Raw genomic sequence first — 18,857 nt, 5'->3', positions numbered from 1 at the left:
ACTCGTATAGTTTATAATAACAAAAAATAACATAATTAAAAAACAAGAATAAGATAAATTGGTAATGGCAACAATTTTTTTTATTAACAATATTTTAAAGAGGTGTACGGTACCGGTATGAAACACAAAAGGTTCATTATTAAACGTTCAAATCATATCAAATCAGTATCAGTAGTGATATACAATGAAATTATTAGTGGAACTCGTATAGCTTATAATAAAAAAGATTAATATATTTAAAAATACAAATACAAAAAAATGCATGTTTAGAACAAAGTTTATACGGTCAGTAAAACTCGGGCATTATGACGGTAAGTCAATGTGAATTCATTCGGTTATGTTCATTACGGTTCGGAGCTAAATCCAAGAAATCGTATAGCTTATGATGCAATAATATATTTAAAACGACCTTTATTTGGCCAGTAAAACTCAAGCGTAGTTGCGGCGAGTCGACACGAATTAGACGAATTTGACGGGTTCGTTATCTTTGACGAAGAAGGGAGAGATGTTAAGTTGGAGAAGTTTGGAGTTCATCCAACATAAGCAGCTCTTAATTGTTTTTATTCTAACAAAGAATAAATAATATAGTTTTACACAAATGAAGTTTAAAACAATTGCCTCCCTTGCAACTAAAAAAAACGAATGATATTTAAAATTAATTTTACATTTTACATGTAATGTAGCTGAGGTCCCATAACCGGATAATATAATATAAATTAATATATAACTATGCTATCTTGTTACAACATTCATACCTCTAATTATACCATGAACATGACTCATCTTTTATGAACAATGAGCATGCCAAAGAAAGCTGAAATTCGGCTAGCTACACCGATCATGATGAGTACAAATATACAAAGACGCCAATCATGTACATTGTATCCGAATTTTAATAGTGCACCACATCGTGTGATCAACCACACTCCTGAGTACCTGCAAATTGATTAAAGAATATAGCGTCAACATTTGTGAATTCAAATTTGCATATTATTGATTTATATCTTATCAAATGGATGTACCTGTTTGCATTTGCGATAACAAATGCTTCTAGTGCCCACTTAGGGTAGCACAACTTGGAAACATTCATCAAAAACTCACTGTCTCCTGTTTGTGTTGAGACGAGAGTCAAAACTACCGGAAGAAGCACTGCAAACTGCATTAAATTTCAATCACATGAGTACAATTGCAACATACTAGAAGTGATAATTTTGACCAAGATACTGTCATTTTGTTACTCACCAGCTGTGATGGACCGGGATCAAGAAATATGGCTAACATATATGCTATGCCCGTTACACAATACACAAGAGAAACCAAAACCGTGTAATTTTCTGCAAAAGATGATCTAGAGTAACTGAAGAAATAGAACATGGACAAATAAACAGCTGGCTTTATAGCTGTATTGAAATGGTCAATCGTGTCTTTGGCTAGAAAATTAGCTAAGCTGCTGATGCCAGACGCGCGTTCTCTCCAATATTGTAACTTGTCTAAAGAAAATGTTCTCAATGCCGAAACTTTGCATAGTAAAGGTGAAAAAGTAAATGTATATTGCATGTTATTGTCCATTATCATCATATATTTAATAGCTCAAAAAGCAGTGGGTTAATGGTTAGTTAGTTACTTACACACTGCAATAATAGAGTAAGTGTAACCAGGTGCCCCAAATGTCTCTTCGTTTGATTTAATAATAGCTCCCAAACACGCCCCGGCAAGTAATAATATGAGATAGTCTACTAATTGTAGCCTAGATTCTCTTAACCTCTGCTTAGCAATCCTGATAAAAGTACCAACATCAAAACTATATGACCCATTTTGACCTTTTGACCCGACCCTTATGAATAAGACACGTACCTTCCAAGGAAATATCTGTACTGCAAGAGAATTCCAGGTGTCGTACGGTTGGACAAATCTTTAGTTCTTAAGAAATTATGGCGAATTATATCTCTTCTTACTTCAACATTTGACCTTACATCTTGCCAAATTTCACCAGCAAAGGAATATTCCTCTGTTGCACCTTCACCTACACCCTCATTGTCGTTGACTTCATTACCTGAAAGTTGACCTTCCGGGTACATTCTACGCATATCAGGGGGTACAGGATAACCCTTATGAAGCATCCATCTAACAGGAAGTTGTTCATATGTTACACCCGAACTCGTGTTTGGTTTAATCATACCTTCCAAAACATCTATAAAATAACCTGGTGGATTAACACGATCCGGAACGTTAATCCCAAGCCCAGAAAAGTATTCTTCAACTTTCCTTACTGGTCCGTGATAAACCGTAAGACCACCTTTTGCTAAAAGTATTAAATCATCAAACATCTGGAACAACGAGTAACTGCAAACACATTTAAAAAGATATAACAATAATCAAAATGCATTTACATGAAAACTATAAAAATAATATTAATTAATTACCTTGGTTGGTGAACAACCATACTAATATTAACTCCTTCAAGTGTTTCCCGCCTAAGTGCTCTAAGAAGTAACTGAGAAGATGAACTATCTAAACCAGATGTAGGTTCGTCTAATATTAATAATGAAGGTTTCATGACCATTTCCAAACCAACATTGACCCGTTTCCTTTGACCACCAGAGATTCCACGTTTTTCAACGGTTCCAACTAATGAACTTCTAACTGCTTGTAAACCCAAAGACTCTATAACTCTCTCAACAACTAGAACACGATCTTGTTTAAGCATGCTTGCAGGTAACCTACAATATTTTTATAAAAATGTCAACAAACTTGTCAAAACTGTTACTTATTGTGTAGTGAATTATTTACATACTGTAGGGGTATGGTACTAAACCCGGTTTTACGACCCTAAATTTATTATGTTTGGCTTATTTTATTATATGGACTAATACAATGTTATTGGGCTGAGGGGGTTTTGTGGAGGTAACCCTAACTGGGCTAGGCCCATTAGGGTACCATGATGGTGGCCATGAGGCTCTCTATATAAGGAGGTCTCCACCTCCTTATTAAAGGGTCATGCTCAATAAGAGCCACCACCACTTTTTTGTGTCTGTAAACAAGAGATCCTTGAGATTTCTTAGCAGTCACCTCCACACCCCCGAAAAGCCATTGCAGGTCTCAAGCAGCCGGAGAAGAAGATCAAGACGTGGTTCGTTTCATCTCGAAATCCGTGGAAACATCGTCATGGATCAGGTCAGATTCGTTTCATGTTTCGACATTGGCGCCATCCGTGGGACCGCAACGAACTACCCTTCGATTTTCGTCTCGGCTGTCAGATCTCTCCCAGAAAAAACCCAGATCTGGAAGTTTACAGAAAAAAGCTTCAAGGCTTGTTCTATTAAAGCTCAAAAAGATCCATAGATCTAAAAGAGGCTTCCAGATCTGTGCAAAAGGAAACTTCCTGATTCGAATGATCAAGCCTCTGGATCTGTGATGGTTTTAAATCCGCTCCGAGCTTCAGATCTATCTAGATCTGATTTACAGATCTAGATCTAGATTACAGACCTGGATTTTAGGTTTAAAATTGCAGATCTAACTCTCAAATTGCAGATCCAAAAATTACCAGACTTCCGCCGACATGTACGCGCGCCCGCGGATTCTCACTCCGCAGCCATGCATGTGCCGCCGCGGGAACCACCATGTGGGTTTCGTGCAAAAGACCTCCACCAGATGGGTTTTGCGCAGAAGACTGCCACCACGCATGCTCGCCAGCGGGTCACCATTCCGCCGACATGCGTGAGCGCCCGTGGAAACCACCGCGGAAACCGCCATGTGGGCTTTGCGCAAAAGACCTCCGCCATGCACGCGCGCCCGCGAGTCACCACTCCGTCGCCGTGCATGCGCACATAAGGCCAAATGCCAAACTTAAAGGTTGGGAATCCTCATAAACCCATCAGGCCACGCGCCAAACTTAAAGGTTGGGAATCCTCATAAACCCATCAGGCCAAGCGCCAAACTTAAAGGTTGGGAATCCTCATAAACCCATCAGGCCAAGCGCCAAACTTAAAGGTTGGGAATCCTCATAAACCCATAAGGCCACGCGCCAAACTTAAAGGTTGGGAATCCTCATAAACCCATACGGCTTCGCGCCGAATACAAGACCGAACGCGGCTCCGCTCCGTTCAACATGCACACCACCATGATGCTTGAGCGCAGTCGCATGTCACATGCTCATGCACCACATGCTCACGCATATCACATATGCTCATGCACCACATATGCTCACGCACCACATATGCTCACGCACCACATATGCTCACGCATCACATGCTCACGCATATCACATCAGTGCACGCAACATCTGCGCATGGCGCATGACGCAAAGTCTACGCGCACGCGCATGCAACATCTGCGCGTGACGCGGGACATAAAGTCTACGCGCACGCGCATGCAACATCTGCGCGTGGCGCATGACAAAACCAAAGCCTATGCGCAAGCGCATGAAACATCTGCGCCATGACATACAGTCTACGCGCACGCGCATGCAACATCTGCGCGTGGCGCATAACACAAAGCCAAAGCCTATGCGCAAGCGCATGAAACATCTGCGCATGGCGCATGACACAGTCTACACGAACGCGCATGCAACATCAGCGCGTGGCGCATAACACAAAGCCAGAGCCTATGCGCAAACGACACAACAAATGAGAATAGTGTAATCCCAAATCAGGATAAGGACAACCTCATTTAGCAGCAATGAACTAGGGGACTATCGTGGTATACCACCACTGCATTATCGCGATGGAAGACATCCGAATCTTAGGGCGGGAGCCTAACAATATCCCAAACGGCCACGCGCCAATGTTCGGCTACGAGTCGCACAAGCACCTATAACATTACTATGGCCGTTTGTGCCTCCATTATTATTTTGAAGACAAGCCGGGATAGTCATCCTGCGTAGAAGAGGCCCTTGTGGGCCAGTCATTATCATCATATTATAGCTCGTAAGTCGCCACGCGCACAGGCTTTATTATTCTTATAGCTCGTAAGTCGCCTCGCGCGCAGTTTTTATTATTCTTATAGCTCGTAAGTCGCCTCACGCGCAGGCTTTATTATTCTTATAGCTCGTAAGTCGCCATGCGCGCAGGCTTTATTATTCTTATAGCTCGTAAGTCGCCTCGCGCGCAGTTTTTATTATTCTTATAGCTCGTAAGTCGCCTCGCGCGCAGTTTTTATTCTTATAGATCCGTAAGTCGCCTCGCGCGCAGGCTTTATTATTCTCATAGATCCGTAAGTCGCCTCGCGCGCAGGCTTTATTATTCTCATAACTCGTAAGCTGCCTCGCGCGCAAGTTATGTTACATTATTATCGAGATGCGCGCTCTACCTTTTATCAGGCCTCACGCCACTATTGTTATGATGCGTGCTATATCTTATTCATACCAGGGCACCATCATTATCATAAAGACCACAACATGTCACCATCATGAAGAAAACCTCCCAAAACTCAAAGACAATAGAGACAAGGCCGAAGAAAAGGGAAAAACCGCCTCATGGCCTAACACACCTCATAAAGTCCAGCGCTCCACCTAGACGCTTGCGCGCCCAGGAGCAACGCTGGACTTGGGGGGCTTGTAGGGGTATGGTACTAAACCCGGTTTTACGACCCTAAATTTATTATGTTTGGCTTATTTTATTATATGGACTAATACAATGTTATTGGGCTGAGGGGGTTTTGTGGAGGTAACCCTAACTGGGCTAGGCCCATTAGGGTACCATGATGGTGGCCATGAGGCTCTCTATATAAGGAGGTCTCCACCTCCTTATTAAAGGGTCATGCTCAATAAGAGCCACCACCACTTTTTTGTGTCTGTAAACAAGAGATCCTTGAGATTTCTTAGCAGTCACCTCCACACCCCCGAAAAGCCATTGCAGGTCTCAAGCAGCCGGAGAAGAAGATCAAGACGTGGTTCGTTTCATCTCGAAATCCGTGGAAACATCGTCATGGATCAGGTCAGATTCGTTTCATGTTTCGACACATACCTGCATTTTGCACTGAACCAGAGATTCTCCTCAACGGTTAAATTTCCATAAACAATATCATCTTGTGGCACAAAACCGATTATCTTTTTATACGAATGGATCGAGTCAGGTTTCCCGTTTATAAGAACCGAACCGGTTATTCTACACCCGTGTGCTTTTCCCGCCAATGCAGAAAGAAAGGTTGTCTTATCAGCCCCAGATGGGCCCATGACAGCTGTTATACGACCTGGCATGATTTTCCCAGTAACACATCTTAAAAGATGTTTGTCTTTTCCTTTTAAAGTAAATGTTAGATCTCGAAAAGAAATCTCGATTTTGGGTCGTTTTCTGGTTTCAGTATTAACAGCCATTGAGATTACTCCTGAGAAAGTAAGGTTTTGATTTTCTTGCATAGCTTTCTCCTTCTCGATTTGACCGTACGCGTAACTAAATATTTGGCTATGAGTATGGATTTGTTTTTCTTTTTGTATTTTCTTTTTACTATTTGTATCTTTGTTTTCCACAATTTGATCATAACTATAAAGGTCTTCATCTTTGTTTTTAAACATTTGACTTCTTAGCTCCAATCTGTTTTCTCCAGATGATGAAGTAACCGAACCATCAAAATCCACTTCCTCGCTACTTTGATGTAAGATTGAGAGTTCCTCAGCTTGCGGGGCCGCCTTTTTACGGGAAAATGTGCGAGATATTTGAGCTGCGTGTTTCTTAGCAGCTTCTCGTGCCATTTTCCACCTTTCGTGAGCTTTTACTTTCTCTTTTGCACGCCGTGCAGCTGCTTCCCTTGATTTAGCATGCCTTCTTTCGCGAGTTGTAATTATTTGATCAGAGCAGTTGTAGATGATGAGCAGAATAGTAAATATCGCAGCCTAAATACAAAATTAATAGAATGTTATATATTGATAGACTTTCGAAGATCAAAATGGGAAATACATGTATTATTAGGGTCAAAATAGTTTGTGAGGAAAGCTTACTATAAGCATTGCCCCGTGTGCATGGATATTTTGAGTTGAACTTCCACGTTCACATGAAGTCAATTGAAGCATGCTGCAAGTAAAGAGAATACGGTTAGATACTAACTGCGCCATTATATATGCGTTAGAAATACAATATTTTATTTTTAACTGTGACACCATGCAACTCACTTACATTTCTCAGATGCAGATCCCCTTTGACAGTAATTCCCCTTGCTGCAATTTAACTGCTGGATACTTGTTGGACAATATGACCCTGATGAACAAAACATCTCCCCACTGGTTTTTATATCTGCCCATATGTTTGCTCCACCACAAGTATGATTAGGCATTCCAGGTGGCAGTTGGTAAGAATATCTGTATATAAATTTAATAAGTTAGTTACTCATAATATGTAAAACAGAGAAGAAGAAAAAACAACTCAAACTTACGGTTTACACATGCCACTAGCTCTATCAAGGGTTGCAGTCGGACAGTATGCACCCAATGGGCATGCTATAACAATAATAATATACAAAAAATGTTAAACATACTGTCTTTGATGACTGACATCTAAAGAAGTTGTGAACACTTACGTATCATGCAAGTAAGACCGCTCGGGCAGAAGAAACCCTCACAACAAGGCTGACAGTCCTCAGTTCTGGCAGGTATATTCTTGGAATCTTGCATGTCAATATTCTCATCAGGTGACATGGCACATGCCCATCCTGGCTCACAACCAGAAACTCTAGATGATGATATATTACAGTTTCTGTTAGGCTTTATGTAATTGCTGCCTGAAAAGAAACCTCCAAAGTAGAATTTTAACTCTGCTGAATTACACACTCGCCGTGTAACATCTCCTGAAAAATTGACATTAACAATTTATTATCTAGGCATTAAAATAAGGAGTAATACAAATTATGTCAAATCATTTACAAGAAACTGGAGCTCATACCATTGGTTTTCAGGATGCAAGAGGTCAAGAAGTCCAGATTTGAAGAAAAATTGAAAGCTTGGTCCCACTCGTCTTCCCTAAAACAACATAATCCAATCAAACACATCCCAAAATGCAAACAGCAATATGCAAAATTGCAAATATACATCTCCTTTATTCCAATTAGGGGTGCAAACGAGCCGGAGCCGAGCCGCTCGAGCTCCAAACGATAAAAAGCTTGAAATGAGCCGAGTTTTTTCGATCTTGAACCTCAAATAAAGCTTGTTTAGCTATCAAGCCCGAGCTCGAGCCTTGTATGGGAAGCTCATTTAAGCTCGTCGAGCCTTAACTAGCCTATTGCATGTATACGTTTTACCTTTTTTGGACTTCTATGTATTAATTTCACACTGCACAACCGAGCTCGAGCCTAGCTTTGGCTCGTTTAAGGTACTACACAAGCTTGAGCCGATCTTACCATCTTAGTCTCGATTAAGGTTTTATTAAAATATAAAAAAATAATTATAACACATACAAATTAACTAACAAATAATAAACAAGCCGATCCTGAGCTTGAACAAACAACTCATTAGTCGAGTTCCAGCTTTAGAAAAAGAGCTCGAAACGAGTCTAGCTAATTTGACCTAAATTCAAAGTAGGTACTTCTCCCTAATGCAAAACACTAAAGCAAATCTAACAACATCTTATTGTTTACTGATTTCATATAATAATCATAATACATAACTTATTAAGTCCATATCAATTAATGTATACAACTTGCTTACCGATTTTTAACGCAGAAGGAAGCTCGATTTCCGACATCACTATTAAGAATGGTGGAAGTAAGACTAGACAGATTATTATACACTAGTTGAGTAACAAACGGTAGGAACGCAGTATCGTTGATCTGACCGGCGAATTCGTCGCCGACTACCTGACAGTGTACAAACTCCGGCGAATATAGCAGCTGCAATACAATTACGGCAGTAGCTACGGCGGCGATAAGCTTCATTCTGCGGGTAGCAGAGAGCGTGAGATAACGTGCATAAAGTTGATGTACTTATTAGATTATTATTATTATTATTATTATTAGTTTATCAAATCAAGGGTAATTTGGTCCACTTGCCGGCATTGACACGGCTCTCTGTTTGTTTGATTTTGAGTGATCTGTTTGTTCACCGGATTTGGACGTCTTAGAGACTGCTAATTACGAGATCACCACTTGTTTTGTTTTTTGATTTCTTTGGCTTTGGCGTGGGATTTGTTTATTGGCTGGTTATTCACATAGACTAGTCTGTTTGAATATTCAATTAGATATTTTATGAAAAGTCTAGTCAATGATTTAAATGGACAGGTCATCATGGGAAAATTCCCAAATTAATTCAAAATAGGAGAGTGGAGACCAAATTAGCCCAAGAGTGATTTTAATTACCAAACTAGTCCAACCAAGCTAATCGGGAATGTGAGATTGGGAATCGTGACGTGAGTTTTCGTAACCAGTCACAGATTAACACGTGTAAAGGTGACGTGAAAGTTGAAACCAAATCTGTCTGAGCCGATAGTTTTCTAGCCAAAAACATCTTCTGAAAATCCATGGTTTTCGAAAGAAAGTTAGCGGCCCCGTGAGTTTTCAAAAAACGACGGAATTCGCGTTTATTTGAATTTCGTCGCCTCCGAAGCATTTCGAGCGAATTTCGTCTACTTTCGTGAAATTTCAAAAAGTTGAAAAAAAAATGATATTTTTGCAGTGAAGATTGTCTTGTCCGATGAACTTCAAGAAAGTTTTAAAAAACCGATAAATGTACAAAATTTTAAAAAAAAAACGATAATTTACCTATGAATTTTATCTCCTCCGTTGATTTTCATAAAAAATTTTATAAATCCGAATAATGTGTATTTTAAGCTTGTTATGTTATGTATTTCTTTATATGTTGAATTTAAGAGAGGTGATAGGATTGAAGTTGTTGATATGGGTTCCGGGTTTGTAGGTTCGTTTTATGATGGCAACATAGTGTCACGGGTTGGGAAGAAGACCTGCATCGTTCAGTTCCGTTAACGTCTTTCCAATTGCCACCATAACAAACGACAACATTATCAAATTCCATGAAATCAAAACATACAAGTCATCAATGGTAAATGAAGATGAGAGGATACAATTCAATTATTAATTGTATAATTAAATTTAAAGGATACAAAAAAGATATTTTTATACAAAAAAACCATCGGATTCAAAATATTTGTAGAAAAAGTCATCGGATCTTACAACGTGGGCCCAATTATCACGAAAAGGATAAGTTTGATATTAAAACTATCGAAAAATATGAGTTTAATATCAAAACTCATCGGATTTGACAACACTCATTTCAATGCAAAAAAACATGAGTTTCATATCAAATTTAATCTTTTTCTAACAACTATTATTTTTATGCAAAAAAAGATAACTTTCAACTAAAAACCATCGAAATTATATATTTTGTATCAAAATCTATCTTTTCTGACAACTCTTCTTTTTATGCAAAAAAGACGAAATTCACCCGAAATGCGTCGCAGGCGACGCATTTAAAAAAACGCGATCACCGATTACTTTGAAAACTCACGGGGCCGCTAACTTTCTTTCGAAAACCATGGTTTTTCAGAAGATGTTTTTGGCTAGAAAACTATCGGCTCAGACAGATTTGGTTGCAACTTTCACGTCACCTTTACACGTGTCATTCTGTGACTGGTTACGAAAACTCACGTCACGATTCCCAATCTCACTTCCCGATTAGTTTGGTTGGACTAGTTTGGTAATTAAAATCAATTTTGGGCTAATTTGGTCTTCTCTCTCCTATTTTGGACTGATTTGGGAATTTTCCCGGTAATAATTAAAGTGTTAACCGAAAACTGATGTTATCGGTTTTTTTTACCCTTGATTAATTGAACCGGATCAAATCGAACTATTCATATTTTTCATATATTTGTAGCTTTTTACCTCCATTTCATGTATTATACATTCAATTCATGTATTTGTACCTCCACTTCATCATGTATAATTGTATACCTTTATTTCATGTATTTATAAGCAAAACTGACAAACTAACCTAATAAACCTAACCAGATAACCGAAAACTGATTGGTTAATGAAATAGATTTACCGATGACTTAGGTTTTGGTTTTGGTTTTGGTTGAGGTAACTACCGAAGTAAAACATGCACACTCCTAAATTGTAGAGTATAAAGTAAATATAATCATATTGACAATATGATCAATCTCGTCTATTAGTTTTCAGCTTTTATTGACAATAGTAGAACAGATAGGTAACTCTAGATACCCCCAAATTTTATTATAATGTTTTAAACAATTTGTAACATTCTGATTTTAATAAATAAAAAGGTATGCTATTCAATAAAGGCACTAGAGTGGATTATCTTTGGTAACAAAAGTGAAATTTATTATATTATGATGGATCCCACTTTATAAAAATCTAAATAGCCTTTATTAAAAGTATATTTTTCAATAATAGTTTTTGAAACATCTTTAGCTTAATTAACTATACAAAAATACATTTATTAAAATATGACGAATTCAATCAAAAAGACACTTCTGAAAATATAATAATAAGCGGCTATAAATTGACTTCTTCATGGCAATTTTGTTTTAGGTGTTGTGTTTTATTGATAATAATAAACACTTATTTTAATATTCATTCACATGTTATTTCAAGTTTTCAACACTGTATCCAAGCAGGTTGTAACTTGTAAAAATTCTACACAAAAGTAAAATAATATTAACAATACTCAATAGTCAAGATGACAATCAAGCTAGGATACTTTAATTTAATATATTACTTTCTTTAAGAAAGACAAACAATATATAGTTTTACAAAAAGAGATGCTCGAGGAGAGGGCTTCACGTACATGAAGAGTTTGAAATAAAAATATACTAACAAATTGAAAGTATAATAATTTTTAATATATTAATGCTTGAACACAATTATGATTACTAAATATATTAAATATTATAAACTATTTATTTTACCAATGCTCCACTATTTTCTTTTTCATCTATTTATTTAACATTACCACCACACAACTAGGTAAAAGATTAAACACCTCTCCACATATGACACAGCTTTTTATTTCATATTTCATCTCACCACAACACATAGCCATAGACTATGCAGTGCACACACCGCTCATTGTTGCACTCGTCGCAGCATCGGCCTAGATGCCGCTATCCACTGCTGCCTCCACTGCAGTCTATGGCAAGCTCACATGCTACTGCCTTCACCGCAGCGTGTCTTGTAATATTATAAGCTTGAGTTGAGAATGGTTTGACCCAACTTGATCATTCAGAAACAAGTTCATACCAAGCTTTTGAATGATTCAACATTGAATCATTCGATTCTATTAAATATCCATAAAGCTAAATGTTGTCAATATAACAATTGTACCTTACGCATATCAATTGTACCTTTCCAAGTTTATATGACACAACTTATGCAATAAAAGTTGTATATTTCTGTATTTGCTAATTTGCATGGTCCATTTGGCAACTAGTTTGACCAAAAAATCAAGTTTCACATATACAAATAAAAAATATGACAAGCACTTCCATCCAACATGATAATTCTAGCAAAATTAAATTTAATAAAATCAAAAGAAATTATAATTGGCCTAATCATAATCTAGTATGACTTCCCAATGCAAACAATCAAAGATTCAGAACAAGGCAAAAAGAGAAAGATTAAAGAAACATGAAATACGAGTATAGCCATAAAGATCACAGGCGTTAGTAGTTATATTTAGGTTTAAACTCTTCTGCAAAATGGTATTCAACGGTCCTAACACGTGCCAAATCCAAAATAACAAAATAAAGTCTGACAAGAATATAACGCTTCTCTAATACAAACCCTATTCAAATGCTCACAGAAAGATGTTCAATGCAGATGACAGGAGTATTAACTTCCAGTAGAACATCTTCACAGAATTGGCAGATTTAAAAACCATCCTGCCACAGAAGTCAAAAGTATCTCTAAGTTAGCTACAAAATTATAACAATAAGTCGATAATAAAATAAAAGCAATATGAACAAATATTCACATTTATACAAGTATCATGTCATACAAAAAAGAGTGACAATGCGAATTTTTCATCAAATCACAGATGTTTTTCAGTGATCCACGCATAACTGGTAAATCTGTATCTAATGGTGGTGGTTTGTATGTCAATTGTCATGTTTAATGTGAGCCAATAACCAAATAAGATGTTAGCACCACTTTAAATGCATAATTGGTGTTAGTGGGATTCAAGAAGCCATGTTAGTTCTAGCAGTTACGTGGAGACACTGACTAGATTAAAAATCTAGCCCACAAGATGATTAAAAATAACATATTATAAAATTTCAAAACAGAGTAATTACAGACATCAAATGGTCGAATCATAGAGTTGAAAAAAAAAAACTGAAAAAAGAACCTGAGAGGCGCAAAACAAAATTTCAAATGAAATCTGTAAAGTTAATAATTTAAATTAATCACAAACAGTCGCTATGGTTTGGCCATATTGCAACTTAAGTCCTCAAGATAAAAAAAAATCAACTTTAGACAAACTCATTTGCAAACATAACAGCGCTGGTCTCTAAAATGAATGGAAGTTAACTTGGTATTTTAGATTTTAATAAAAGACCAATACCCCATATGCAATAATATAAAAATAATTTAACAATTAAATTAAAGGTAACTTGTCATTTATTAAAATATTACAGACCAAGTTAACGACCATCCGTTTTAAAGACCAATGTTCTTCAGTTCGTGCAAACAGCTGGTCTAAAGTTGTAAATTTTAAAACTTGGGAACTAAAGTTGCAAAATGGTCAAACCACATAAACTATCCGAGTAATTAAATCTAATGTCTTTGAACACATGTAAACTTGATGATTTGTGGAATCTGATTTACTCTTATTCTCTAAAGTTCTTTAACTACACTCCTCTTTAAAACTTTTAGAATTTTTTTATGGTAACTTAGTAGAGGATGAAAGAAAAAATGACTTGCTGATACAAGTGCTAGTAATACTGTAATAGTACTAAAAAACTTAAGTTACTATATTCTAATCATGAAAAAAAGTTGCAAAATACTCAAAATCTGCTAACGCAAACAAATGTAAACTCAGTTAACCATTATCAGACCCTATGTCCCTATCTCGTAAACCCTAGCTTCTTGTTAGAAAAACCAGAAGACTGTTTTGCAGCCTAGAAAAGAACATACGCATAGATGTCATACATAAGGATTCCGATGCGTGCCTCTTCGAAAAATAGCAAAAAAGTGCATACATCGTGAACACCGTTCGGATAACCTTGCCTGATGTGGCATTCCGATGCTTGCATTCGGATAGGCTATAGAGAGACAAATGTGAATATTAAAACTGATCTGATTATATGAGAATACAGGCGTTCCCAAATAAACTTCAGCTAGATAACTCTTGAGTGCTGACCAACTTTAGAGCACCATAACCTTATTGTTGAAAGAATAAGTAAATAACTTGGGTTTAAGAATTTAACTCATTAAACTTGAACAGATACAAAATGATTTTGGTTTCAAGTTTAGCATAGGATTACTTATAGCTTGTTATTTTGCTTTTTATGATGCTTAGGTCACATATATGTAAAGGCTCTCATTCCTTTCTAAATATCCCATATAGTTATGTCTTAGCTCCTTAAGTGGACTAGAACATTTACATGTGCATATAACAACATTATGTGCCATGCCGAATGGATACTAGCATCGGAAGTCTTATAGGGATCAGTATATATTAATTGCTATTGACTTAACACAGAAATTAACATGATCTTGATTGATTGATGAAACGATAATAAATTTACAGATGAAAGGGATACGTGGATAACCCCTATTTATACTAATCAAATTTCTACCCTCGGTGTTGATTTAATGATGTAACAAGTTAACCACTACGACACTACTATCTTATGTTAAGCTAATAATACAATTAAATGCTTAAACTAGCAATTGCTAAACTTAGGTTAAATCAAATATTATGCTAAAATCCTTATGGCAGTATGGTACTCCCTTATTAGCTAAAAGATACACTAAATGAAAACAGAAAAACTAATCTACTATGAAGAAGGTATTATATCGGGAAACTGGGTGTTTCTTTCTCAAACAGCATGACGTGATTACGATAATATATAAGCATAACATACATAACTTAACAGCTTAATAAACTACCCAAAACTAGAATAACTAGTCTAATACTCTTCAAACAACACTAAACAAGATTCATCATACACAAGATTAGTAACATAACAATTCTAAACCCACGGAACAGAATTATAAAACACCACACTTACCAGTCACTACTGCTGTTGTTACTGAGAAATCGGCGGAGGCGGCATCCCAGGGCGCGGAGGTCCAAAACCCGGAACCTGTCCACCAGGAGCCGGCCGAACGGGCGGTGGCGGACCAGGGAACCCAGGGCGAGGTGCTCCACCAGGCGGAGGCGGCCCCCTCATCATCTGTGGAGGAGGAGCCATAGGCCTCTGCCCATACTGTCCAGGCGGAGGCACCGGGTACTGCCCCGGAGGCCTTTGTGCAAACTGTGGTGGCGGCATCTGCGGTGGAGGTCCACGCGCCATCTGTCCCTGTCCAGGGTACGGCATCTGTCCAGGCCGAATCACGGGCGGGTAATTAACCGGTGGAGCGGACATGTTCGGAACCGGAGGGCGAGAAATCTGCGGTTGCATCATTCCGGGAGCCGGTCCACCAATTCCCCTAACCGGTCCAGCTAAGCCAGGCTGCGCTTGAATTAAAGGCGCAGTCGGGATTCCACGGCCCGCAGCGCGTCCTAAACCCGGTCCAGCTAAGGCGGCAGCGCCAACGGCTTTCGCTCGGTTTTCCTCTGGAGGCGGAGGGCCTTCAACGGTCATGGAGATAACTTCTTCGCCTCTTAATAAAACGAGGCCGAGTGTTCGTCGGTCTTCGCGTTCTTCGTTCTTTTTGGATCCTTTAGCCGGTGGTAGTTTACGGAACTCTTCGCAGTCGCCGATGACGAGGTTCATGTGGCGGTCGAAGGCCATGAACTTGCCGACGAACTGACGGCCGTCTTGGATTGTCACACGCATACGGTAGTTGATGAATTGGAGCATCTTTGAGCCTTTCGACATCGACATTGTTGCCGGTTTGAAGGTTTTGCAGTGAGGGTTAGGGTTTTTGAAAGGGGGGAAACGAGTATGTGTTTATTATTATTCGAGTTTATATATGACCACGGTGAAGGGATCGGTACCGATTCCGATTCCATACCAAGGTTTAAGTTTTCGATAACAGTATTTTCTGAATTTTGCATAAAATACATGTACCGATCACATCCCTAACTCGGTGTTATATTATTGTACAATTAAGTTAGAGATGTAAACAAGTCGAGCATAAGCATGACCAAACTCGAGCTCAGGTCATTTCGGGTTTTTTTTTCTAAAGCTTAAACTTGATTCGTGAGTTGTTTTTGTAAGCTTGGACTTGACTTGTTAATTATTTATTAATTAATTTATATATGTTTCTAATAATATTTGTATTTTTGGAGAAAAACATTAAATGAGTCTAAGTTGTGATTGAGCTCGTGTAGTACATTAAACGAGCCAAAGATTGGCTCAATCTTGATTGTGCCGTGTGTAATTTGAAGAGGTGAAGTTTAAAGATACACAAGGTTCGTTAAGGCTCCATGAGCATAAACGAGCTTCATATACAAGGCTCGAGTTCAACAACTCTATGAGCTTTATGTGAGGCTCGAACTCGAAAATGCTCTCTTTTTTTTCGAGCTTTTATCGACCTGAACTTGAGTAGTTTGTGAATAGCTTGACTCGTTTGCACCGCTAGTCATATTCACCCAAGTAACTTTATGGCACACATAAATAACTAAATATCACTCTATAACTTTTACGCATCCCTTAAAGCTTGTACACATATGTAAGTTGGAAAATAAATTATGCGCGTATTTTAGTATCTGACCTTGACATGTTAGAACTAACACCAAATCTACTATATAATAAATCATCATCATCATCGTACTCAGTATATCCCACCAATAGCAAAGCTATGGTAGAGTCTGAGGAGGGTAAGATGTAGACAGTCTTACCCCTACCCTATAAGGATAGAGAGGCTGCTTTCGGTGAGACCCCCGGCTCGATAGTAGTTTTGCATCAAGCCTTGGACATAAGGCACATAGCACTCAATCATCGGGACACCGGCTGATCGGTGCATGTACCCTTGTATTTCGGCTATTAACGCCACTACATGATGCCTGATTAACCGTCCGTCACTTTTAACGTTATTTTCACGAGATTAGTAAAATAACGTCAAAATTAGTGCAATTTCACTTTTGCCCACCCGAGGGTTCACACATATATACATCATATGTGCGCACCACAAGCATGGCAACTACTATATAATAAAAGAATACCTTTTTCTGGCACCTGTCACTCTCCAAGCCTTCCTGACTTTTTTTTACCCGTTTTCTCTTACCGGATCCCTACCGGTTCATTACCCGATCCAAATAAAACCAACAACCAAAATATTGTTCTTTCAAGTTTCTACACAATGGTAACCTTATTTCAGAAGCCAAGAACTCAGGCATCATCATCCTCCATATTCGATTTGTCTTGCTTAGATCCTTCCAAATATGAAGTTGGTTCATCTTCATCCCTACCGTTGCTGCCGATTTTGATCAACCCATCGCTGATTGCAAGCCCTAGGTCGTCGCCATTGTCGCAGAACATGTTTGCTATTTGCTTCATTCGTTCTCCGATTACACGTGCGATACCATTCCTCCTCACCGTCGCTGCTGATTTAGATCGTTCTTTTGTTCTCCAATTGTAGCACATCGTGGTTAGTGGTTAATTCGATTTGATTATTTAGACGCTCATTATTTGCTATTACATAATAATTGCATCGTTTGTAACAAAACCAGTTTAATTTAGGTTATCCGATTTGGTAAAGTTGAATAGTTGATATAATGCTAAATATATATGTTTCCTTGTTTATTTTATTTAATATTTTAATTGTTTTTGTTCGTTTTTAGTCAAGATTTGTATACTACTAACATTTTTGTGTGTCGTAGGTTTCGGGGTTTGACCGTGATGAAAAGGGGCGAAAAACGAGCCGAAACGGAGATCCAGAACGCATCAGGAAGGAACCGGTCAGACCGGGCCGGTCTGATCGGCCCCCATGGAGGAGCACGCCGCGCCGCGCCTAGGGGAAAGGCAAAAAGCCCTTAGCGCGGCGTCTAAGCACTGCTGATGGGTTTTTAACTCGTTTTTGGTTATTGTCGGGCCTTGTTTTCGCTATTTAAGCACCTTTAACTTAAACCTGATATAACCTGAAGCCACCAGCGGATTTTGGAGAGCTCTTGGAGCTATTTTACGCGTTTGTTGGTGATTTTGAAGGCGAGAGAACATCCGGTGAAGAGCTACACGTTCACGTTCGAGTTTACGGGTTTTATCATCTTCGATTCCCCGTTTCTTATACCTTCACCATGTTTTTGTTACTATTTGTTTTGTTTGATTTAGATTTTAATATGCTAGGCTAAATTCCATAGACTGCCTAGGTCGTGATGAACCTTAGTTCGGTTTGATTTTATATGGATTTTCGTTTCGTTATGGATATTATGTTCTAAGCAAACGGTTGAGTTTTATTTAGTTGATGCGTATTATTGCTTGGTTTTGTTTACTTGAATTTATTGTTTCACATTGCCCTTGTTTATTGTTTCATAGGATAGGGTTTTGTTAGGTCATTTACTGTGTGTTCTTGACTAGTTTATGATTGATATCGATTAAGATCATAGAAACAATAAAACTAATTAAACAAATAAAAGTGAGCTGCTAGTCTAAAAAGCTGTAAAGTGATAGGCTATTAATAGATCTTTGCTTGTCGGGATTGCTAGATTTAGTTCTTCGTAAGGAGTCCGTCTAGGTTTGATTGTCAGCTTAGTCTATTAAATTAATTGGGTTTGCTTTGCTATCTTTTGAATT

At 38.1% G+C, this 18,857-nt stretch overlaps 1 protein-coding gene and 1 pseudogene across 2 annotated transcripts; both read right to left on the bottom strand.

The window, feature by feature from the left end:
- Positions 1-541: 541 nt before the first annotated feature.
- LOC143618793 (ABC transporter G family member 24-like) lies at positions 542-8,934 on the bottom strand. Its single transcript, XM_077090892.1, has 13 exons — positions 8,633-8,934; positions 7,872-7,948; positions 7,510-7,776; positions 7,366-7,429; positions 7,106-7,291; positions 6,935-7,007; positions 5,964-6,829; positions 2,424-2,720; positions 1,855-2,343; positions 1,629-1,777; positions 1,243-1,532; positions 1,023-1,156; positions 542-936 (listed from the first exon to the last, which is right to left on the bottom strand). Exons 1-13 carry the CDS (start codon positions 8,857-8,859, stop codon positions 780-782), a joined length of 3,276 nt encoding a protein of 1,091 aa, XP_076947007.1. The 5' UTR covers positions 8,860-8,934; the 3' UTR covers positions 542-779.
- Positions 8,935-12,520: 3,586 nt separating this feature from the next.
- LOC143618627 (uncharacterized) lies at positions 12,521-16,048 on the bottom strand (annotated as a pseudogene). Its single transcript, XR_013151054.1, has 2 exons — positions 15,189-16,048; positions 12,521-12,836 (listed from the first exon to the last, which is right to left on the bottom strand). The product of XR_013151054.1 is annotated as an uncharacterized LOC143618627 (transcript).
- Between the last annotated feature and the right edge of the window lie 2,809 nt (positions 16,049-18,857).

This window comes from Bidens hawaiensis, unplaced genomic scaffold (assembly GCF_021521415.1).
Source record: "Bidens hawaiensis isolate Kalapana, Puna unplaced genomic scaffold, B.hawaiensis_p1.1 tig00002338_1, whole genome shotgun sequence".
Classification (NCBI taxonomy): domain Eukaryota; kingdom Viridiplantae; phylum Streptophyta; class Magnoliopsida; order Asterales; family Asteraceae; genus Bidens; species Bidens hawaiensis.
Note: the sequence above shows the minus strand (reverse complement) of the source record. Positions and strands in the feature narration are given on the sequence as shown.